This window comes from Eriocheir sinensis, chromosome 2, assembly GCF_024679095.1.
Source record: "Eriocheir sinensis breed Jianghai 21 chromosome 2, ASM2467909v1, whole genome shotgun sequence".
NCBI lineage: Eukaryota > Metazoa > Arthropoda > Malacostraca > Decapoda > Varunidae > Eriocheir > Eriocheir sinensis.
Genome location: NC_066510.1, coordinates 3463873 through 3488634, shown reverse-complemented (window position 1 = coordinate 3488634; position 24762 = coordinate 3463873). Strand labels below are relative to the sequence as shown.

The 24762-nt window shown below is 42.3% G+C and overlaps 2 protein-coding genes across 6 annotated transcripts in view; both read left to right on the top strand.

Moving 5' to 3' along the window:
• The window catches only part of LOC126998572 (leucine-rich repeat-containing protein 40-like), a 98490-nt gene extending 91571 nt beyond the window's left edge, over positions 1-6919 (top strand). For 4 of the 5 annotated variants that reach the window (XM_050860403.1, XM_050860386.1, XM_050860412.1 and 1 more), the window contains one exon: positions 4162-6919. In XM_050860403.1, the coding sequence (XP_050716360.1) occupies positions 4162-4270 (109 nt within the window). In that variant the 3' untranslated portion in view covers positions 4271-6919. The remainder of the gene's footprint in view (positions 1-4161) is intronic. The other variant, XM_050860393.1, reaches the window with a different exon arrangement.
• A 10795-nt stretch (positions 6920-17714) lies between these two features.
• Positions 17715-24762, top strand: part of LOC126998590 (RNA 3'-terminal phosphate cyclase-like protein) — a 32396-nt gene continuing 25348 nt past the window's right edge. Inside the window, exon 1 of the mRNA XM_050860471.1 lies at positions 17715-18050. Within this exon, the coding sequence (XP_050716428.1) occupies positions 17918-18050 (133 nt within the window). The 5' untranslated portion in view covers positions 17715-17917. The remainder of the gene's footprint in view (positions 18051-24762) is intronic.

Here is a 24762-nt window from a genome sequence, read left to right as displayed (position 1 = left end):
AGGTGGTGCTGTAAGGTCATGGCAGACTAAATCAGCCATCCATACAGTAATCACTTGTCAAATTCTCTAAGGTAGACAACAAGCGACTCTCGGCTAGATGCCACGCGTCACAAGACTGTTTATTTTGTAACGAACACCACCCAAAATGAATGGAGTTTGAGTAGGAGTAAATATTTTTAACAGCTTTATGGTTATGAGAGGTGTACTGTGATGTACGTTCCATGCTCTTTTCTTAGTCTCAAAATGCAGTGTAATTTTGCCGTTTCTCGGCCACTTCTCAGCTTTCCCATAGCCGAAGCCCACGGGTTAAAGAACGCCTAAAATAGGTGTTTCTTGTAATTATTATTTTTTTAAAATAATAGTAATTATTATAAGTTTTAATGATCGGATGATCGGAATCGGATCAGTTGCCCAAACTGATCGGATGATTGGGAATCGGAACTGCAAAAAAGTGATATATATATATATATATATATATATATATATATATATATATATATATATATATATATATATATATATATATATATATATATATATATATATATATATATATATATATATATATATATATATATATATATATATATATATATATATATATATATATATATATATATATATATATATATATATATATATATATATATATATATATATATATATATATATATATATATATATATATATATATATATATATATATATACAGTACCCTCTTGAGTTTCGTGCTCTCCAAGTTTTGCGATCCTCAAGTTTAGCGCTTAGTCCTAAATTCTTATCATCACGACTTTCGCGCATTACCGCCACGAGTTTCGCGTTCCTTTGACATGTACGGGTCACGTCTACCTACCGTCGACGTAATGTGTGCTGCCTTAAAAGGCGGTTTCCAACCATTGGGGCTATGGACAACCACGGTTGCCTGTATGCCCAATCGGGAGCGAGTTGTTGGTTGTTCGTATGAATGGAAAACGGTTGTGAGTAAGAGCCTGGGTACATGGGTACCTCACAGCTGTACGTAAACAAACAGACGACGGCAGTGACTGAGCAGTGGAAGATGGCCCACCAAGAGACTCGTAAAATGGACTGGCAGAGCTGCTTTGCTTACTACTTGACTAACAAGATAAGAGAACACCCCGTGCTGGGGAACCACAGTCCAAAAAACTTTTTTCTCAAGTCTATGAAAATTGTAGATCTCCCAGTGATGTTTTCCTCTTCTTCTTCTTCTTTTGACCTGTAATGCATGGCAGCGACGGTGAAAAGTAACAGTGGAAAATAGCAAAAGGGCATAGAAAACCAAAATCAGGGAAAGAAAAGAACAGAAAAACACCTAACTTCAGGATGAAGTGTATAAGTGCGCACTGTGAAGTAAATAAAGGCTGCTTTCACAGTCACTGTTTGTTTTGATCGTTACCAATGGCGGCGATCAACGGTATAGTTTTCCATGTAAAATTGACCTATGGGGTAGTGGTGGCTGCAGAGAAAGCGACAGGTGTTGAGAGTGTGTGGTGAGGTGCGTTGCGAGGCTAACCCCGCAGCCGCCACGAGGTGCCGTTGTAAAGGCAATACCTCCAACACCATCACATCACATCACTACCCATCGGCCAGTTTCACGTGGAAATACTAGAGCGGCGATCGCCACCATTGGTAACGATCAATATGTAACGTCTTTTTTTTTCAAGCCAACGCTACATTCCTTCTGACAGCCACAGGTTGGATGATAATGTGGTAGCGGGGTGGTCGTCTGGCTATTTCCGAACGGTTGTCAATGATGTTGAGACAAGCCTCAGGACAAGTGAACACTCGTTCTGGGTTGTGATGGTTACCTTTAGTGCGGTAATTATGGAAGGTGGGTGGATTCCCGTGTGAACCACTCTGAGACAATGTTTAGTTAAGGGGGGAGTGGTGATAATTCACTAACGTGTGTGTGTGTGTGTGTGTGGGTGGGTGTGTGTTCAGTAATGCCCAAATGGCAGGTTGACAGGCTTTAAATTATAGCACTTACAGTAACTAAATAACTTTTCTTGTGTATGAAGATATTTACAGACCCTGGGAGGTTAGCGGAGTGACATTTAACTGAATACAACATAAATGAATATTATTTAACCTAACTAACTTATCTATTAGGGAGATTGGGGAACATTTGAATGCTTATCTGTGTTGAAGACCCTTGAAGTGATGGCTGGTGCAGGAGGGAGGAAGAGGGAGAAGCCGGGGTCAATGAGTGTAGATTGCGGGGCGATGAGTGTAGCAGCGTTGTTGACGAGGCCGGGGTTGTGTTGGTTAAGAGGCTGGGGCGTGATTGAAGAGGCCGTGGAGATGGTTATGAGCTGAGGCATGATTGAAGAGGCCGTGGAGGTGGTTATGAGCCTGGGCGTGATTGAAGAGGCCAAGGATGTGGTTATGGGCTGAGGCGTGTTGTGGTGCTGCTCCTGTCCTCCTTGTTTCGCCTTACCAAATCGTGCTTTGTTTCGCCTCGCCTTGCTGTATTTTGCTTCGCCTCGCCTTGCTGTGCTCTGCTGTGCCTTGCCTCGCCTTTGCCGTGCTTGTGGTGGTTGGTGGTGTTCACAGGGCTGTGATGGACGGTCATGCCACCTCCTCAGAAAACGTGCGTCCTGTTCATGGCTCTTCGGCTCACTTCCTGGCCTGCTTGCTTTGCCCTGCCTTGCCGACTCGTCTAACCCAACTAAGCTCCACCCCCTTCCTCACATGACTTCCTTCCACTGCGCACTCATTCCTTATATGGTTCTCCACTTCCCCGTTGTACTCCCTGACCTCTGCATTACAACCAGATAATCTACCGCTAGCTAACTAATAATCACTCTAGGGTTCGAGACTGGAGATGAGGATTTCAGAAACGTCTTTCATCCGTTCACACCCTCATTCACGCCAATAATCTCTACTTATCACACACACTCGTTCACCCGTCCACACATCCGCTCACTTGCTCGTTTGTTGTAATATATAGTCATTCACTCACTTGCATTCCATACTCACTTACTCATTGCACATTTGGACCGTTACAATATGAGGAAATGATGGTGATGAAGATGATAAAAGAAAACAATGGTGACGATGGTGATGATATGAGAAGAATACACATTTGGACTGTTACAAATACAAACAAAATGACTGTGAAAGCGGCCCTAAGTGCATGTTGTGAAGTATAAAAGTGTGGAGAAGGAGGACCTAAGAAGCGATACAAAGCATTACAGGTCAAAAGAAGAAGAAGAAGGTCCACTATACACTGGCCGGTGTTGCGAGAAATATCTTCCCGCTGAAATTAGTCATTCTGCTGTCCACCACACATGCGCGCTGTGGGAATACACAGCATTAAATGTATTAATTTGCCTGGATTTGTTCTTTTTTGTCCGCTTGTGGTCTTTGTGAGCGGTGAGGGAAATATGGAAGCAGTAAGCAAGTTGAACCTCTCTGCGAGCTATTTTGCAGCTGCGGCAGCAGTTTACCTTCAATAGGCATTGACAAGTCAATCATGATGTTAGTGATTTGATGATATATAACAGAAAGAGTTAGCAGATTATACCATAACACACACAAAACTACCAGAAGCTATAGGTTTGTCCAACTGTACCACGGGTGACCGTGAGCAACCACCCTTACATTAGCAGACGATACCACGTGGATCACAAGCGTGTATTCAGAACTGCCAGCCAATTGTAAGGCAGCCGCCTTCAACTGCGGCTTCAGAACAACCTGTTCTTACTTCCCATTTTCTACCTATTACCAAGGTACGTATTTTGAGATAACAAGAGAGTAAAGTCGAAAAAAATTGTGATAACAGGGAGTCAAGTCGAAAAAAAAAGTAATTTTTTCCACAGGCCGGAACCAATAAGCGTTTTTTCTTGTATTTCAATACCTCGAGTTTTGCGATCCTCGAATTTAGCGCTATACCTCCGGAATGAAGCAAACGCGAAACTCGAGAGGGTACCGTATATATATATATATATATATATATATATATATATATATATATATATATATATATATATATATATATATATATATATATATATATATATATATATATATATATATATATATATATATATATATATATATATAAACAAACACATACTCACACAAAAACAAATACTCCAAAAGATGCTGTAAATATATTTTAAGTGATTCATTTTTTTCCAGGACTCTTGTGTTGCATGGAAACCCCTTCAGAGTGCCAAGGAGAACCATCTTGGACAAGGGGACTCGAGAAACCCTTGAGTACCTTCGCAGCAGGATTGTTGATGAGTGAAGCATTTTTGTTGCGGAGTCATGTTTTGTCTGTAAGTTGAATATTTCAAAGTATAAAACTCGTGTGTTACTTACTTTTAATCCAGCAGCAGGACCCCATATTTTTAGACAACATTGCAGTGTCCATTTACAATGATTTCTTTGTATTTTCTGATAGTTATTCGTGTCTTTATGATTTTTAGGCTGGGTGACCAATTCCTAGCTGTTTGCCTTATTCAGATTCCAAGATGGCTGCAACGTATGTTTTTAAGGGTGACAAGTCTCGTTATGATGTTACTATTTTACTAATTGGAGGCCATCTTGGTGATGTTATTGAAAATGTTCCCCAAATCACTAGACAAAAATCCACAATTACTACTAAAGCTCATATTTTATTCATTCTTTTCCTCATCATAGTTATAATCTTGATTATCTACATCATCAGTGTCATGTGTTGTATGTTCCCCTTGATAATGTCTGCTGTGAGTTGACCAAGTTGATCCAGTGTGTGTCCTTTTTTTGACACAGCAGTTGCTGTTGTTTTGCCAACTCCATAGGTCACTGCAATGGAGTCAGCCAGTTAGGGCATGCAGTGCTAAGACTGACAGTACAGTGTCAGCATGTCTGTGGGCTGATCCCTTTATGTCATTGCAAGTATGACCTTTGATGGTGACTGCATTGTCTTGGACAACTCAAGTTTCTTACTCATGTGAAAGAACAGCAGTAAAGGAAATACATCATTGTCATCACACACAACACATACTTATGATTCTGGACCTTCTTTTGCAATGTGGATGGCTTGTTAAGTAATTACAATGTTTGCCTCTTTCACATCGGGGAGGCGGTGGGTGAGTAGTTAGTGCGCTGGCGCCACGTCTGCCACGTCCAGGAGGATGCAGGTTTGAGTCTTGCCTGCCGCCACAGCTGGGATTTTTCAGTCACTGTCGAGTGGCCTAATACTACCCACATGTTGTCCTGAAGACCACCTATCAACCCGGACTTTAGATTCTCTCTCTAAAAGAGAGGCTCAAAGATGAGCTGTAAGGGGCAGCATGAGCCAAACAAGATGGTGCCACAATAAACACTTGCCTGCGCCACAACGGACTGGGGCTGACCATCCGGTCCCACCAAGAAAGCCTACCCGTGCCAGAGGCAGAAACAAATTTTTTCCTAAATGTGTTGAGGCAATATATATACTTTTCAGCCCTTTAGACACGTGTGGGTACTGGCTTGTCCCCGGTGACTACCAGCTTGTGGTCTTGTGTCACGTTTTGTAAGAACTCCTTATGATTCAGGATCTGTTCGCAAATGATTGTATTCAGATGTGTCTTGGTGTAGTCCTTCAGCATTGCATCTCGAGCAGGCAGTGGAGTTGTCAGTGTGAGGTGATGGATGCAGCTAACAGTTGCTCTTGAAGCCTTCGCACTACTTTTGGTTGAGAAGTTGTAATTTTGGTTGAAGTAGAGGTAGACAAAGCCTGATACAAACATGGCAACAGTTCGCTGAGCTGGCCAGCCAACTGTCCCAATAGCAGCTGACACATCTTTCATGATGGCTGTTGGTCCTATGGTTAGGTGTTGAGATACTTCCACCTGGATTCTTGTCCTCAGTGTTGACTTTCCAGTAGCAACCCAAATCTGGCCATCAGCATGGAACATTGATGGTGGATAAGTGGTCAACTTGGTGGCCATTACTCATTGAAAGTTGAGGTCCTGCTGACTCACTAGAAGGCCGATAACACAAGCGTAGATTGCTTCTTGGTCAATAACAACATGTTCCCTGATTTTGAGATGTTTCTGTTTTGCTGCAAAGGTGATTACTACTTTTGAGAGAGAGCTGTGGAAGCCATCTGGCCATAGCCTCTCAAACTGGATCATTTGTTCAGCTCCAATGTTCAAGGCCCTGTCAACATTTACATTTGGTTGTGCTACGTGACCACTCAAGATACTGAGCTAAGAGCTTGTCACATGATAATATGGATTCACAGGGTTAATGCATATCGAGTTCTGCGCAGTGATTGGTGATCATCTCTGTCCCGAACAATACGACTTGGAGACTCCTCATTGTGGGTCATTTGCACATTCTCTTCACCCCCAGACATCTTCAGGTCACCAATCAAGGTCACTGTCACATTCATACTGAACAGCCATGTTGCCATTGTATGAGGGTTCTCTGTTGTTCCAATAATGCCACCTGGTCCATGTCCGTTACTCATCTGTTTAGTCACAATAAACATATCATTCCACTGTCCATTGTAGATACCAGCAGTGTGATGCAGTGACTGCACTCCTCTGCAAAGCCTATTTAGATTGTCTGGCCCTAGCCAGGTCATGGAAAGAATGTAGCACAGCCTATATCTTCCATAGTCGTATTTGCGTGCATCAAACATGTAGGGTAGCATATCTTCAACAGTTTTGACGTGGAGGGGTCAGCAACCTTCATGTGATGCTCGACAAAACCTCATCATCAGGAAAATAGGTTTGATATTATTTACTCATATTTTTATAGTATGGCTCACAGCAGAAAGTTCATCAAGGACTTAACCAAGGTCATCCATACTGGATATGTCTAGATCCTCTTTCTCAAACATTGGTCGCTGAATGCGGCATCAACTTCCTTGCACTATCCTCTGTGCCTGTGGTGGTGGTCTGGCCTGCTTAAACTCTTTAACCCATAATAAGCCGGGCTAGGACTATTAATTTTCCTGCACCGCGGCCTGCTGATGCTGATAGATAATAGTAATCTTTCAATCTCTTATCATCATCATGTGAAAAACATAAAAATTTATATTGTTATAATAATTTTTTTTCCTTTTTTTCATTTAAATAAATTTGAAGTAAAAAGAAATTGAAGTGGACTAGATATGCCATAGATATGATGTGCTATTTTTTGTACTATTTTGGCTATTGTGCGGAACCCGGATGGCAACTCCCGCCACCCACGCTTCCATCCCGATTCGAATCTCAATTCCCGACGGGTTAATATAAGGGAACATACAACACATGACACTGAAGATGTAGAATCGTTGATAGTCAAGATTACACTGTGATGAAGAAGACAATGAATAAAATGTAAGCCTTAGTAGTGAATATGAATGTTTTTCTGGTGATGTTGGGGAACATCTTGTAATAACATCACCAAGACGGCCTCCAGTTAGTAAAATAACATTATATAACGAAATTTCTCACCCTTAAAACATACTACTAGACACCAACATCAACATTCTACTGTACTTCTAACAGACGTTATGTCAAGTTATCAATTATGGTTGTTCATTACGGCCGGCCATCTTGGATTCTGAAAAAGGCAAGCAGCTAGGAATTGGCCACCCAGCCTAAAATTCATAAGACACTAAAAACTATCAGAAAATGCAAAGAAATGAGTGTAAACAGACATTGCAAGGTACAATACTATATGTTTCCTGCCACCGGACTATTTAATCTTTGTGCTGTGATAAACTCATTACATAGTTTGTATCCAGAAGGCAGCCATATGCAAAAGAAAGTTTGTTTTTTCTTGGTACTACATACAGTGGGCCCTCACGACTAGCGTTTTTCCAACTCTAGTAGTGATTTCAAGTCTAGCGATGAAGATATTCTGATTGGCTGGGTGGAATGAGTGGGCAAGTGTAAACAAAGCAAATGACAGAGTAATTAATGTGGTCAGTGTCTCCTCTTCTTCATCTCTTCATTACCTTCTACGAATATTTCATTCAACTGTCATTGCTAGTTCTGGTCACCGTTGCCAGATTATTGTACTCAGAGCCTCGTATTTACCAGTTTCAGGCCCACTACTGTTGCCAAGAAACACCAATAACTAACCATTTAAACGAAAACCATATATGAAGGCAGTTATATGGGTGATAAAAGAAGTTTTTGGGTCGGAAATTGGCAAACATAAGAGGAAGAGTACGACAATCTGGCAAAGTTGGTTCTGGTAAAGGGTCACCTGTAAGCGGTACTGAGGTAATATCATGAGGGAAATATTGTGTGATCAGCTGATGCATTGTTCCGTTTGGCTCATCTCCCCACCCATGGATCAACTGAACGCAGGTGTGTCATGTCCCTGTTGTCCCTCTCAGCCCTGTTAACCCTAAGGACTTTACCGAGTTTAACCCCTTGACTGCGGATTTCCTACAAGAAGACATCAAGCTACAGGAATAGGACAAAAAGTGGCTGGTACAATTCAGTGAAGAAAGATGTAAAGTCATGCACCTTGGGAGGGGAAATCCACAGAGTTGGGCAAGTGTGGTACTTAGTGCAGTAGTGCAGTAGTTCCGCATCACAAAAAAAGTATCGCACTACCGCAAAATTTCAGAAAATACCGCACTACTGCGGACTGCACTAAAATATCCTGCGGTACTTTTTTGCGGTACTTTGAAAACTATTGAAGACAACATTTGCAGCGTGGCATGCTCACAGATTTTTTTTTTTTTTTTTTTTTTTTTTACAGTGAATCGGACTCAATCAGTCAATTGGTATCAGTCATCAGAATCAGTGATTCAGTCATTGTGACTTCAGTTATTTTTCAAAATTAAATACTAAATAGACAGACCAAACCACTACACTGCGAGTCTTCTTTGACCCGCGCGGTGCCAGCCATTCCAACCCCGGACCCGTCCGTGGTGCAATTGAACTATTTTAAGCATATTTCCTTTCTTTGGATAGCCAGGATAGGCACTGAAGTATTTTTTATTTTGACTACCACTACCACAGTACCGCACACTGTGTAGCGCAGTGGGAAAGAAAAAAATGTGACCGTACTATTGCAACCGCACTACTCCGGAAAAAGTACCGCACTACCGCAACCACACTACTGATTTTTCAATACCGCGCCCACCTCTGGAAATCCAGCATACCAATACCACATGGGAAACACTCCACTATCCACCACAGAGGCAGAGAAAGACCTGGGAGTATAATTGTTACCAGGCTACCAGTGAAGGCAAAATCTGCGCCGATCACAGTGGACGGGTTAATGACCTTCCACCCACAATACATGTTCCAACACTATTCCACATTCCACTGTAACTATATTCTGATTGGTCCACATCATATAGTGAGCTGTCCTTGTCCCCGCCCTCACCTCCTGCACAAACAACCACACCCTCAAACGTGATACAGCAAAGGAGACAGCTCAAGGGCAACAAAAAGAGTGCAGAGAAAAAAAAAAGCCCGCTACTCACTGCTCCCATAATAGACAAAAGTAAAGAGTGGCCAAAAGAGAGGTCAGTTTCAGGTGCAGGGTTGTCTTGATATACGTACATACTCTTCTTGCCTAGTTCTCTGTGTCAGAACCTTCAAGAGATAGGGAGAGTAATATACTAAACTATACTAAATATAATGTCATAGTGTTTATGTTTTTGAGATACAATGGCAAATTATAATCTTACATATGAAAAATTTTACATTGTGTTTACTCAGTCACCATATGAAATATTGCATTGATAACAAGCCAGTCGTATAGTATTTGCTGTCTTTCCAATGATATGCTCGAATGTTTGCTGCAATGCATAGTTACAGAGATATGGAGGTGAAAAGAGACCCATACCCCCCCTGCCAACCGTGCACAGGGGGATCGGCGTGCATGATGTGTTGTGCACTGAAAGGGTTAATATATATATATATATATATATATATATATATATATATATATATATATATATATATATATATATATATATATATATATATATGTATATATGTGTGTGTGTGTGTGTCAGTTTAGTTTAGTGATTGAGCAAAAACAGTTGGTTTCTGAAAAGTTCCAAACTATTTTTATTTTTTACTGTTAACCCCTTGACTGTGGATTTCCTACAAGAAGACATCACCAAGCTATAGGAGTGGAAGAAAAAGTGGCTGCTATAATTCAAGGAAGAAAAATGTAGTCATGCACCTTGAGAGGGGAAATCCAGCACACCAATACCACTTGAAAAACACTCCACTAGCCACCACAGAGGCAGAGAAAGACCTGGGAGTATATGTGACCAAGCTACCAGTGAAGGCCAAATCCGTGCCAATCGCAGCTGACTGGTTAAAGGTTTGCCTTGTTAGTAGTATCGTAACTAGCGGTCTCTTGTTATCGCTAGACATGGGGCCCACTGTAAATGATAATTCTAAAGTGTTTTGCTTCTACTAAAACATGCAGTGCTGTTGTTGTCCTTTCTTTTATAAGCTTTCATGTATGTGGCACAAGTACCCTCCAGAAGTAATATCTAAAGGTAGAGATTATAAATTACTCAGGTTACAAGAAATTAAGTTAATGATTAATTTTATGCAGGGTATATATGTACTTGTCTACAGGTTTATCTCATGTATGTCAACCCCCGTATATATGGCATGAAAGAGATTGTATGATGAGAGATAACCTTGTACTGTATAGTGATTGACTTTATTTTTTCATGTGTAGCCGATCAGCATCTGTACTTGACAGTCAGCATGAGAAAAGAAATATTGAGTATGCTTTCCCTCCATATGCAAAATATCACAACCAGTTTGCCCAGAAGATAGTATTGGGTAAATGTAAGTGTTCCTAATGCTGCAGTCTCAATCAGGCAGAATACTTGTGTCCAGGCCCTGCAAAAGCAAGTGAACTGTCAAAGCAACAAGCAAATATGTTTTGCCCATTGCTGAGTCTTGTGCAGAATGAGTATATTGATTTTGTCATTTGTTTCCTTAATTCATTGCTTCAGTTATGTTAGGATGGTGTTATGGCTGTTGTATTTATTTTTACATTCCTATCTGATCAAAGATAACACATGCGCCTTTGGTAGCCTTCATCCAGCATATACTCACTAGTTTATTGACAATACAGTTATGAAGAGTTGTATAAACATAATTGACCGTCATTTTTTAAAGTCAAAAATACATTTTGATAATTAAATATGATAGCATTTCAGTAACTATGTTTTATTCCCTTCTGTGTCCTAACATGAAGTTAGAACATCTCTTAATCTGCTCCTTCTGATGAACTGTCTTCACCCAGGAGAGGCAAAAAGCTTGTGTATCCAGCCTCCTATTTTTCCAACAAATCCACGGGCTAGGCTTGATTCTGATTGTCTGGTGGTGAGGCAATTTCAGCCTACATAATTTTATTGCTAGTCAAGCAGGACCATTCAGCCTGGACGCATGGCCACACCATATGCTTCTATACATTTGGATGAATGAGTGAATTGAACTTTAACCTGCATTTCAGTTACTCAGGTATTCACCGGTAAATTTCTTCAGTCAGAGAGTTGAATGTTTCTGGTTTTGCTGGAAATGCCTCTGTTGACGAAATTACTTTGACAGTCGAGGGCCTTATCTTTTTCCCATTGAAATTTATAAAATTATTTTTGATATGATGGATCCAGTGTTGAGAGCATCTCAAGTCTCATGTTTTTTCTGCATAAACTACATATATTGCAATATGGTTGAAAAATTAAATGCTTATAAATTTGCATTTTTCACTGTACAATTGTCACACAACTAACATTTTCCTAATTAGCAATTTCAAGTCTAGTGATAGGACAGAAACTATCCTGAGTTTTGTAACTATTGATTAAAGTCACGGAAATAATGAAAATATTCCCATCGGCTGGGAGGAATGAGTTGGCAAGTTGCGTCAAGGTGGCCCTGGGAGCTGCTGCACGGAGAGGTGCATGCGTCAAGGTGGCCCTGGGAGCCGCTGCACGGAGAGGTGCATGCGTCAAGGTGGCCCTGGGAGCCGCTGCACAGAGAGGTGCATGCGTCAAGGTGGCCCTGGGAGCCGCTGCACGGAGAGGTGCATGGGAAGGGTGGGCACCTGCACCCTGAGTTCAGCTGACCCGCTGGCCACACAACATTGTTCACCATTACTCAATAGCCTTATCAAGTTTTGCCAAGATATGGTGGCACCAAACACCCCACTGACTCATTGTTTAGTTGGTTGTGCAGCTGAGGAGGGGGGGGAGTGTTTGTCAGGAATACTATCTTTCAGACAATAATCCTTACTGTACAAAAGGTGCGTAAGTGTGGCTAGTGTCATCATCACCACTTCACCAGCAATGAGGTTCCACCCACCAAACACACCATGTACGTCATTTTCATGTGGCGTCATGGTGAAAATAATGGGTGAAGGAAGAGATGAGATTTAGAGGAGAGGATGAACCAACAAGGTTGGATTTACATAATTTTCACTAAAGGAACAGACTGGTTAAGTGAAGTGCAACACGAGTGCCCACTGGGTGTTTACTGCCTTATTTCCACACTCAATAACACAGTAAAGATGTGGCATTTCTAATCTCAGACGGGTCACCAGTACGTGCCGTTAACCCCCACAAAATGAGGCTAGAAACTCGCGTCCCAGTCACTCCAGTGGCCATGAATTCTCCCCGCACGGTCTCCCAACAATTAACAATCGGGCTGATCCCACCAATACTCTCTCTCTCTCTTTTTTTCTTCTTTCCTCTTTCTTTCCTTCTCTTTCTTCTCCCCCTCTCTCTTCCTTTTTTCCTTCACATGTCATGAGAAACCCATGTACGTACATATATATGGCTGCGCAAACATCCCATTAACTCTATTTACATGGGGAAAAATGCCATTGCAATTGTAGCACATTTCTGGCCATTACAAGTTGATGGGAGTTTATTACTGTGTAACGGTCCAAATGTGTAATGAGTGAATGAGTATGAATGCAAGTGAGTGAGTGACTATATATTACAACAAACGAGCAAGTGAGCGGATGTGTGGACGGGTGAACGAGTGTGTGTGATAAGTAGAGATTATTGGCGTGAATGAGGGTGTGAATGGATGAAAGACGTTTCTGAAATCCTCATCTCCAGTCTCGAACCCTAGAATGATTATTAGTTAGCTAGCGATAGATTATCTGGTTGTAATGCAGAGAGGGAGTCACGTGAAGAAGGGGGAGGAGCTTAGCAAGAAGACAGGCGAGCAGGCAAGGGCAGGGAGAAGCACGAGCCAGTGAGGAGACGAGCAGCAGGAAGCGAGGAGGGCTGCCAGGGAAGAGACAGAAACCCAGAGAGTGAGCCGAAGAGAGCCGTGATAACAGGACGCACATTTTTGCTAAGGGGGTGGCGTGACCGTCCATCACAGCCCTGTGAACACCACCAACCACCACAAGCACAGCAAGGCGAGGCGGAGCAAAACACAGCAAAGGCGAGGCAAGGCACAGCAGAGCACAGCCTCATAACCACCTCCACGGCCTCTTCAACCACACGCCCAGCCTCATAACCACCTCCACGGCCTCTTCAACCACGCCTTGCCAACAACGCTGCTACAGTTACCGGCCCTGGCAGTCTCCCCCGCCCCCCAGCGCCTCAATCGCCCCAGTGCCCTCCTCCATCCTACACCAGTCAGCACTTCAAGGATTATCAACACAGATAAGCATTCAAATGTTCCCCAATATCCCTGATAGATAGTTAGTTAGGTTCAGTAATATGTATGTATTCATTTAAAATTGTCACTCCGCTAACCTCCCAGGAGCTGTAACTACTCATACATAAGAAAAGTGATTAAGTTACTGTACGTGCTATAATTTGAAGCCTGTCAACCTGCCATTTGGGCATTACTGAACACACACCCACACCCACACACGCACGTTATCACCACTTCCCCCTTGACTAAACATTGTCTCAGAGTGGTTCACACGGGAATCCACCCACCTTCCATCATTACCGCACTAAAACCCAGAACGAGTGTTCACTTGTCCTGAGGCTTGTCTCAACATCATTGACAACCGCTCGGAAATAGCCAGACGACCACTCCGCTACCACATTACCATCTAAACAGTGGCCGTCAGAAGGAATGTAGCGTTGGCTTGAAAAAAAAGACGTTACAACTGGCAAGCTGGAATCCCTCCCTACAGCGGTCTTTGTGCGAGAGCTGCGAGTCTGAGTAAACAAATGCCGAGGTGAATGAACGCCGTCACCGCGCGACTTATGTTCGGAGGCGATTTTGACCCTATGTATATTTTTACCTTGGGACGTACCCTACACCATCAGAAGCAGAAAAGCATGCAGATTTAGGATCTGGACTTATAAAAGTGATGCAACAAAAAACAGCTGAGTACCAAGGAGTTGAAAGGAAATAAGTGCAAGAAAATGTGTACTCCCTACTTCATTAATTTTAACTCTAATTTTCGTATCTGTATTTTTATATTATTACTACAATTTGATGCTTGTGTGATGCAGAATTGTTTTCAGGAAGATGATGGTGGTCTCAGTTTTCTTAAAAATTAATGTTGGGGTCAGGAAACAGGGTGGGAGTGAGGTGTGTGGAGTCGTCGGTTTTGGATGAACTGGGCACACCCATGGCCACAGGCTGGTGTCACTCAGCACAATACAGCAGGGAGATAGGGGACGAGCAGTCTAGTATGTAAGTCTGTGGCTTGATTTCACAACTAGGGCTTTCATGCAAGAATTTAACGATTTTGGATGAGGAGAGGCTGCCGGAGAGCATTTATATTTTCTCTCGTTGACCAATAAATAAAGCAACGAGAATGATCTCAGCTACATTAGGATAACAGTGTCACTTAATATACTGAAGTGTAGGCTAATGGACAGTATTGGCTATACAGGCAGCGCCACACGTGGCCAATCGGTGAACTGTCAAAGCGGTACTTTCCATAGAATTCAAGTTTGTACTATAGCTTGCGTCTGAGGCTGCCTCCAGGATACAGGGCCTTGGTACCTCCACCGCTCCAAGCCAATTAACGACTACACACACTTTACTCCTACCCGATTTCCTGACACTACTATTTGACATGGAGAAAAACTGAAATCGGGCAGGAGTGAAGTGTGTGCAATCATCGGCTTGGAGCGATGGCGGCACCATGGCCGTGTATCCCGGAGACAGCCTCAGACGCACTCTAGTCTATAACGAACTCTATGGAAAGGACAGCTTGGAGTTGAGTGGCCGCATGTGGCGCTGCCTGTATAGCCAATACGGTCCATTGTTACAAGCCCCAGTCTGAGACAAACACAGGTAAATAAAATACAATAATTGAAAGAATTAATAGATCAAGTTTCGTGGGCTGGCTAGCAACTCTGAATATACCACACTAAACCAGCGTAACTTAAAGTGAGCTCTGTGAAATCAGAATCTAATTATAACAAGTCTGGTCACTTCCCGCGAAAATCTTGCTGGCCCGCGCATGATTAAGTTGCCTTCAAAGGCGTTAGGCGGGGTCCGTTGCGTGGAGCGCAGCGACGGGCCAAATTTGTGGCTTCACCGTGTAGCAGCGACGGGCCAAATTTGTGGCTTCACCGTGTAGCAGCGACGGGCCAAATTTGTGGCTTCACCGTGTAGCAGCGACGGGCCAAATTTGTGGCTTCACCGTGTAGCAGCGACGGGCCAAATTTGTCCCATGATATAAACCCCCCAAAATAGATGATACATAATCTAATCACAAATGCTTGGATATATATTATGAAATGGTTTGTGTGAGGGGTGATTTTTTCTCATTTTTCTCGCTTGGGGGGACCATTATAAGAAACATGATCCCCGCTGCTACCGGGTTAAAAGTTATGCAGTCTGCAATGAGACGGAGTCGGGTGCACAACGTTGACGTGGACCAGGATGCCTAATACAGGGGTTCCCGGTACATGTACCCCCAGTGGTACATTTGCACTTTTCAGGGGGTACATTGGGTCCGCGAGAATAACCACCACTGTACAATACATGGTGTTGTAATGCATTCAAATTGCACAATGTTTTTTTTTCTCATTTGAGTACACAAAAGTGTTATTTAAATTATATCATCAGTCTACACATACAGATTTCATTATAATATAATATCAAAATACTACAATTTCGTTTTTTTATCCTAAATTTTTAGGGGTACATGGGAACCTATATAAATGCCCAAGGGGTACAGAGGAACAAAAAGGTTGGGAACCCGGCCTAATATATGATTTTTTTGTTAAATAAGAATGGTATACTTGGAGTTAAAAAAGAAATAACAGAATGACTGAAAAGGTAGGATATAATGGACAAAAAAAATAAAAGTCACCCATTAATTCCTCTGTTTTCTGTCCTCGGACCATGGAGGTAGAATTTGTGGAGTCGACATCAGCCCTAAAAAGTGAATCCGCCGAACTGCCACTCTTTATACGGCCGCAAGGTTGTGGACACCTGCCAGGTGTCAGGTGTTGTCAGATTAGGTTGCCTCGGTCAGGCTGCCTGGTGTTGTCAGGTTAAGTATTATTTACGAAATAGATCTACCGCAACAATAAATTGAATTGAATTGAAATATTTATTGTTGTAAAATACAACAAAGGGGAATGGCTGGTCTTGCAGACAAACCCCTGACTAGGCTAGTGACAAAAAATAAAAATTTTCATTGTACTACAAAAATAAAAACACATGTTGAGGTTAGTTAACAGAAAAAGGAATTAGAATGTAAATACTGATAATATTCCTGAGTAGATACACATGCAATTACCTAAATTACCACCTGGCAGCAAACTTTGGGTACTCTTTAATTATGTCAGGTACAATTAATGCTATGATTAATGAACCAGACAAGGGAAGGCACATCACTTATAACCTGTGGACGGTAACAGGCTATGGCAGGACACTAAGGACAGAATTACGCGACACTTGTCTAGACGGTGTCTCGAAGAAAGGGAAGGGGTAATACAGAACTGGGTAAAGATTCGTATTAGGTCCGTGATAGCGCAGTATCTCATAATCTACTTTATGAAACATCACTATCTCTTCATATATCTTTTCTACAAACCTTCAACAGTCATGGAAACGCTTTGAAAATCCAATTCAAGGACTTTTTTTTACTCTTGAAAATAGGGGATAATATGTTTACGAAAACGCGTCGCCTCCTCTGCTGGCCGCGGCGACGCTGCAGCCGCCGCAGCTGCAAAATAGATCGCAGAGGGCTTAGGGTCGGGGAGCATATTTAAACTACTCCAACCGAACTTTACGACCTACTAACGTGGGGGCTGCGCCCCCCTCGACCCCCCCCTTCTAACCAGGGGGGCTACGCCCCCCCCCCTTGACCCCCCCCCTCATGTATATGTGACTTATTTCAGCGAGGAGGTATTTCTCGCAACACCCGCAGCAGCGTCGCCGCGGCCAGCACCAGAGGAGGCGACGCGCTTTCGTAAACATTATCCCATATTTTCAAGAGTAAAAAAAAAGTCCTTGAATTTGATTTTCAAAGCGTTTCAATGACTGTTGAAGGTTTGTAGAAGAGATATATGAAGAGATACTGATGTTTAGGTAATGAGATACTGGCACGGACCTAAAACGAATCTTAACCCAGAACTGATACACCGTGACTAATTATCGGGCACCACACTTTTTGTTTTTTCTTTTCACAGGAGCTGCCGTTACGAAGGTTCGACCTGGGTGAAATACGAAGTTCCCCGTGAGGCTGTCACATCAAGATCAAGACCAGTTTAGCCACGTGGGTTTGTTTACACTTTTGGGCAGGTCGCGGGAGGGTGGACTCTAGAGGCTGTGGGTCCACAGCTTAAATAGCCCCATAAAACACCCACGAAGACATTTTAGACTCTGTAAAGTGGAACACGTGATATTCGAGCGGACAGGGACCGAATATCAATCATAAGGGCACACAAGAACATAACAAAAGCCACCTGCCCGCCTCTGTGCCAGCTCTGCCGCCTAATAAACTACTCGTACTCAGCCCAGTCTCCTCCAGGCAGAACACGGCCATGGAGGTGGGCGGGGTGCTGACCTACGAAGGCAGCAATTACTTCCGCCAAAGACTGATCTTGTCCAGCCTGAGCGGGAAGCCTGTGAGAATACGAAACATCAGGACGAAGGCAGACGACCCTGGCCTAAGAGGTGAGGGCAATATCTTATACATTGTTGGGGGACCGTTTAGTATCAGTTGCGGTAAATCTAAGGAATAGCGGCTCCTAGCGGGTGCGCGCTTAGGGCACGGTGTGGTGGTAATTACAACATTTCTAGCATGTATGACAGGGTTTTGACAAGCGGACAGGCGTGTTTGTCACAAGGGGTGTATTTTTCCACGCTGGCCTCACGATTTCTTCTAAGTCGATGGGCGGTGAGACTGCGAGCTCCAGGATGAAGAAAAGGAAGAGCCCGCGCGGAAAAATACACCCCTTGTGACATAAACACGCCTGTCCGCTTGTCAAAACCCCGTTGTACTCTATAGAAATGTTGTAATTACCACCACACCGTGCCCGAAACACGCACCCACTAGGAGCCGCTATTCCTAAGATTTACCTCAGTTTCCTTTAATGCTGCTTCCTACTTTGTGTGTGTTTTGGGGGTTGATCTTTCCTTTTTTCCTTTCATTTGATTGTTTTGAGCTCCTTTTAGTGTTTTGAGGCATCATTTGTTGTGGAAATGAATAATAACCATAATATGCTATGTCAGTTGGGTCAAGGTTGGCATCATTCATGCTCCAATATCTTGTTTTCTACTTAACCAGCTCCTCCGCTGTTGTCTCATATATTTTCTACCTACTTTTAAACCTCCAAGAAAATCATAGGAGAGAGTGTGGAGATAAAAATACAATTGTGATAATAGCCATGAAATGTGCATGGGGACCCATGTGTCTGTGGTCAGCGTCAACCCATGGCTCACCGCCATAACCTATTCCACTACCAATGACATCACCACAGTGCAGAATCTATCACACATACTTAATGTTAGAAAATTGACAAATCTAACCTAACCTAACAACCAGTAAACCTAACACAGTAAATATATGACATGGTCTTATTAATTTTATTATTCATTTGTACAACAAATGATGCCTTAAACACCCAAAAGAGATTAAAAACTACTAAATGGGAAAGAAAACACTGAAAGAAGGTAATGACATTAAAGGAAAGAATTGCCTTTGTTCTTCATATTTTCATTTTTGGTTCATTTGAGTATTTTGAGGCATCCTTTATTATGCAAATGCACAATAATTAGTATATATACTATGAAAGCCGATCTTGACCCCCTGTGCATCAATTCTACTCACATGAAGTGTCTGCTATTTTGGGGTGCTTCTCTATAAAATTCAGGTAACAATAATATGAAATGGATATTAAAAATGGTCACAACGATACTTCGGCTCAACTAAATGTGCGGTTGTGGGCAGGTTCAGCGTACGGGATCTCTTGTACAGCGTTGCCGCGCGTCACCTAGCCATCGATGTAGAAATGTTCTAATCAGAGCTGGGATTCTGTAGAAAAAATCTACCACCGGTATCGGTAGTCGGTAGCGAGCCGCGTCCAATCGGTATCGGTAGATCGGTAGATTTTTCAGAAATCTACCGATCGGTATAGATTCGGTATCGGTAGATTAAAAAACTCTATAATTATATAATAAAAAAATGCTTTTAAAGGCCCTTAACACACATTTTAAGTTATTTCTCTCTTATTTCGGTTAACTTAAGAATAGAAGTAAATTAGAGTCTTTTAATACCTTTTTTAAGTTCAAAAATACATAACTTATTTAATAAATGAATTTCTCCCTCAAAAAATAAACATCAAACACACACTCACTCAACACACAGCATATCCTAACCTCTGGTTCGTAACAATATGATTAAATAGTTCACTGACTTGATCAAAACTTTTTTAATGTAAAATAAAGTTTAAAAAAGGAAAATCACTTGAAAAGTTAAAAGCACAAAACGATTAAAGTGCTGCTGCCGCGGGTGGACTTAAAAACACTGCCACTTAAAACACTAGGCGATGAGGCTGAGCACGTTGTCGAGAGCGTAGGAGCTAGAGCGTAGGTGTAGGCTACTCGCGTCGGCAGGCCAAACAAGAGTGGGGCTCCCGCCAAAACTTTTGGCGGGAGCGAGAATCTGCTAGGTCGTGGCTGCCTCTGATTGGCTGAGAACGCCCAGAACGGCCGGTGATTGGCTAAGCGTGATGACATCAAAGTAATACCTGGAATTTCCTGCTAACTGCTTCCCATAGATGCGCTCGAACGTGTTGAAACTTGTCCGTTTCATTTTGCCGGGGTCGTCTTCTCTTAAGTCTTAACAAAAGTCCCTCGCTTTTCAATCTACCGATACCGATTGACTGCCAATCATGCGATCGGTAGTGGTATTCGGTAGTTTCTTCAAAATACCGAATGATCGGTATCGGTAGCAGTAATCTACCGCCGGTAGTACCGATCCCAAATGTCAATCGGTAGTCCCAGCTCTGGTTCTAATATAAGTAAAACCATGACAAATATGATCAGCAAATATGCATCATTTAATCTTAGTATTATAACGTATGAAAGAATGGTTAACTTATTATGGATAAGTTATTTATAAGCATATATAGAAATGTGGCATACATATTTTACAGTGTTGCTAAAAGAATGCTATACTTATTGTTGAGTTTCCTTTACATTTTGAGGTGGGTAAGTAGTTTCACAATTATATTTAGATTATATCATGAAGGAGTGTACGTTAAAATAAACTGACATAGGTATGGAAAAAAAAATACATTCAAATCCTTGTGACGGTAACACTCCCGGCATCCACACAGGTGGAGAGAATTTTTGTTCGTATAACTTCCCACAATTTCTGTATCATAATATAATAAATCAGGTTGAATAAACGAGAGAGAGAGAGAGAGAGAGAATACAAAGGAAAAGCAAACAGCAACAGACCTCTGGGTCCTTTCTAGGCTGTTTATTGTTTCTACCATCTAATCTAATCTACGCATCAGTACAGTACAGTACAGCAAAGGTGGAGAGAGAGAGAGAGAGAGAGAGAGAGAGAGAGAGAGAGAGAGAGAGAGAGAGAGAGAGAGAGAGAGAGAGAGAGAGAGAGAAGCAACCAATGTGGGGTTAAAAATGTGTCAACACTGTACTCCCGCTTATTCCCTAGAGACCTACGTCACAGCCGCACGTTTGGGTGAGCTAGAGTAGCTGCTCACCTGATAACTGAAGAAACAGATAACAAGAATGTGTGTTAGAAGAAGATACTCATAGAGCCCATTGTGGACATTTCAGTGAAGACACTGACAAACTCAGAGGATGAAGTGCTAATACATAAATATCGAATGTAATTAAAGGAATTCAACCACTCTGAACAAAAATACAGGCCTGAGGGAGACCTGTATGAAGTTTAGTGAATTAGTGAACTTGTTGTGAAGGCAACGTGATCATCACCACCACCATAATAAAAAACACTCGTTCACCTGGCAAATAGCGAGTGTTGCAGACACTGATCAGGGAACGCAAACTTTTGTGTGGCCTGACTTTTGTTTTGATACCTGGACTTGGCTAGGCACAGGTCCGGCAACAGCCAGACTTAGTTAAACCCCAGATTATTTACCTGGACTCTATTTTGGTTTCCTGACTTGACCAGGCATATTTCCAACAATAGACGCATCTAACATCACAAAATGCGGGGTACGAACTTGGCGGAGGGACTGTTTTTGTGCCGCAAGAGGCAGTAGTGGGCTAAAGAGTAGCCTATCCGGATTTTTTGTTTTTATTTATTAATGATCCACGAGACATCCTAGAGTTAAATCAAAGTATGTGCTTATCTTTGTAGGCCTATTCATTCATACACACACTGGTAATATTTCTGTGGTGTCTGATTCACTTAATTGAGTGAAATTCTGTTGTGATAGTCACAAATTTGTGTCACTAGTACAAATGAAACTAGTAATGTACGTTTTGCCTCTTTGAAATATACACAAATAGATAAATATGAAAGCTCATGAAGTCACAATAAGTGACATCACCTGCTTTGTGCAGCAAAAATATGCTTATTTAGCCCGTAAACTGCTGTACTGTGATTCGAGTGCTTCATCTGACGTGGCTAAATTAGCGAGTGATTGACTTTCCATAAATCATATTTAAAGTATAGAAATGTGTCAAAAATACTTCAATACACATTTCTGGAAAGCAAAATTTATTGTATTGAGATACTGCTGCTTTTATAGCCTATGCAGAATAATAATAATTATGATATACATATATGTTGAGTGTGTGCATGTTTAGAGAGAGAGAGAGAGAGAGAGAGAGAGAGAGAGAGAGAGAGATGGTGGTGGTGGAAGATTTATCCCCTCAGAAGGGGAAACGGGCCATTGTCGTATTGACGGCCCGTCGCTGTGATGGCAGGTAGAACCCACCGGCTGGCGTGCCAGGCGGGGAAACGGGTGCACATGGCAGCCCGTAGCAGAGCAGGGCGAGCAACTCAACAGTCTATAGGTGGCCCAGATGTCGTGCCCAGAAATTCGGGGCACTAAATGATGTTAAAAGAAAATTCAACTAATGGGGAATCTGGGGATAAACCAGGGGGGACTCACCCTGGGGGTAGAGTTGCTGCCACCACCTAGAGATCTACCGCTGAACTATGTCACCGGTAGCTCACTGGGAACCTTAAAGTATATGTATATAAAAAGACTAAGGACTTAATTAGGGGTTAAAGTGACCCAGAGCGAGACTCTGATCCCTTGGACAAGGGGTAACGTGGTGAGCGGGGAAACTTGGGGCGGTAAAAGGGTATTTTAACTGCACAGCCGTCTGGACAAAACTCACGACTTCTCACTCTAGAGAAAAACCACAGGTTAATGGTAATACGCCTATATACTCCCAAGGTACTTTCTGCAATAGGGGATAAGAAGGAAATTTTGGGGGCTCGAATCCCCGTTTGCACCCCGTCAGGCTCCAAGAACGCTTAAGGGGTTTTCCTTCTTCAACCCCTATCACGGAAAGAAGAGGAGCACTGAGGTTAACACCTAAAAGAACACATTGGGAAAGAATCACGGGTTTCGTGTAGGTGTATGTGTTGTGTGTGTGTGGGTGTGTGTTGTGTGTGGCAGAGTGGCCACCAGACTTGTGAGCAAAGGAGTTGAATGAGTGAGGGCGAGCGAGGCCTATTTCATTTACTGGGATCAGAAATGCATTTACAGGATAATTAAGACACACATCGGCTAAAGGGGAAATGGTAATTAACACTGGGGGCACGTAGGGGGAAAAAATGGGAGAGCGGAAGGCGGGAGAGTCACGTACATACCTGTGAGCAAAGGAGTTGAATGAGTGAGGGTGAGCGAGGCCCGGGAAAAGCCACCCCGAGCTTTTATACTCACCCTGCGGTGAGGGCGGCGTCCCGTAAGAGCGGGAAAAGGGGGGCCAAGTAGCTGATTATGCTCTGTTAAGGTTTTATTTAAGAGGAAGGGAAAAATTAGGGTAGTTTACATATGAGTTATGGTTTCTTATCTTGCAAGGTGACGAAATTTACTTTTGAAGCAGCGAAAAAATCTATGTAAGGTGGATGACTTTTAACAGATAGGACATTTACAAACAAGGTGGCTGGTAACTGCTTCGAATGCGTTTGCTGGCAGGGGGAGGGACGGTAGACACTGAGTTCTGGCAGGACAGTGTTGTGAAAAGATTGCACCATCATGTGTAATTGTAGTCTGAGGGGGGGGGGGGGGTAGAATTTGTTATGTTCTACAATATAGAGACAAATACAAGCCTCCCGATACTTAGAATTATAGATTGTGATTAATGAATGTTTCTTATAATTACTTACATACCTATGATGGCCTTAAAAGGACTTATAATCACTTATAACTACTTTTGACCACTTATAACTACTTGTAATCACTTATAATCACTTCTAATGACTTAACCTATGTTTTTTTTCCTTATATTTCTAAGTTTTTCCTCCTCCCTACACATCCCGGCATTACACAGAGGCCGGGAGAGTTGCTTGCTCGACGAGTGCTGGCGTTCCACTGGTGAGAGAGAGAGATACTGAAGAAAAAAATAAAATACACAAACAATACGTGCTCATTCCCATTTTATAAGTGATGTGAGACTAATAGCAGATAATATGGTAATGCTCTTTTTACACATCTTCAATAAATCTAAAAGAAACATCACTTGGAATTATATTTTTAGGCTGTAAATAATATGACAAACAATTGTCCTTCAATGACATCAGTAGGCTATAACACAAACATTATGAAAAACAGTATGGTGCAAGATAAGCCTCTTCCCTACGGACATTGACTGTAACTTACTAGGGTTTTTTTTCTAGCTTGCTTCTAAAATAATAAATAATATAACAAAAATGCTACATATTTGGTATAATGACAACATAAAGGTGATAATGTTTCTGTATAAGCAACAATTCTTTCCATTATTCAGACACTGCAAATTTAGCATTGCAAATAAAGCAAATGCCATCAAATTATACGGAGTAAGCTGCATAAATTTCCAATCACTTTTTTTTATTTTTTTATTTATTTATTTATTTTTTTTTTTTTACGTTGTTGCCTATTGCGCCGGTAGGCATCTTCCCGGTGGGGCCTGATGGTCGGCCCAGTGCTTCTTCCAGGTGGGGCCTGATGGTCGGCCCAGCCCGTTCTGGCGCAGGCGAGTGTTTATAGTGGCGCCATCGTGCGTTGGCTCATGCTGCCCTCCAGAACTCATTCTTGATTCGCTTGGACGGCTTCCTCTAGAGTCCGGGTTGATGGGTGGTCTTCAGGACAGCATGTGGGTAGTTTTAAGCCACTCGGCGGTGACTGAAAAATCCGAGTGGTAGCGTGAGGATTCGAACCCGCGTCGT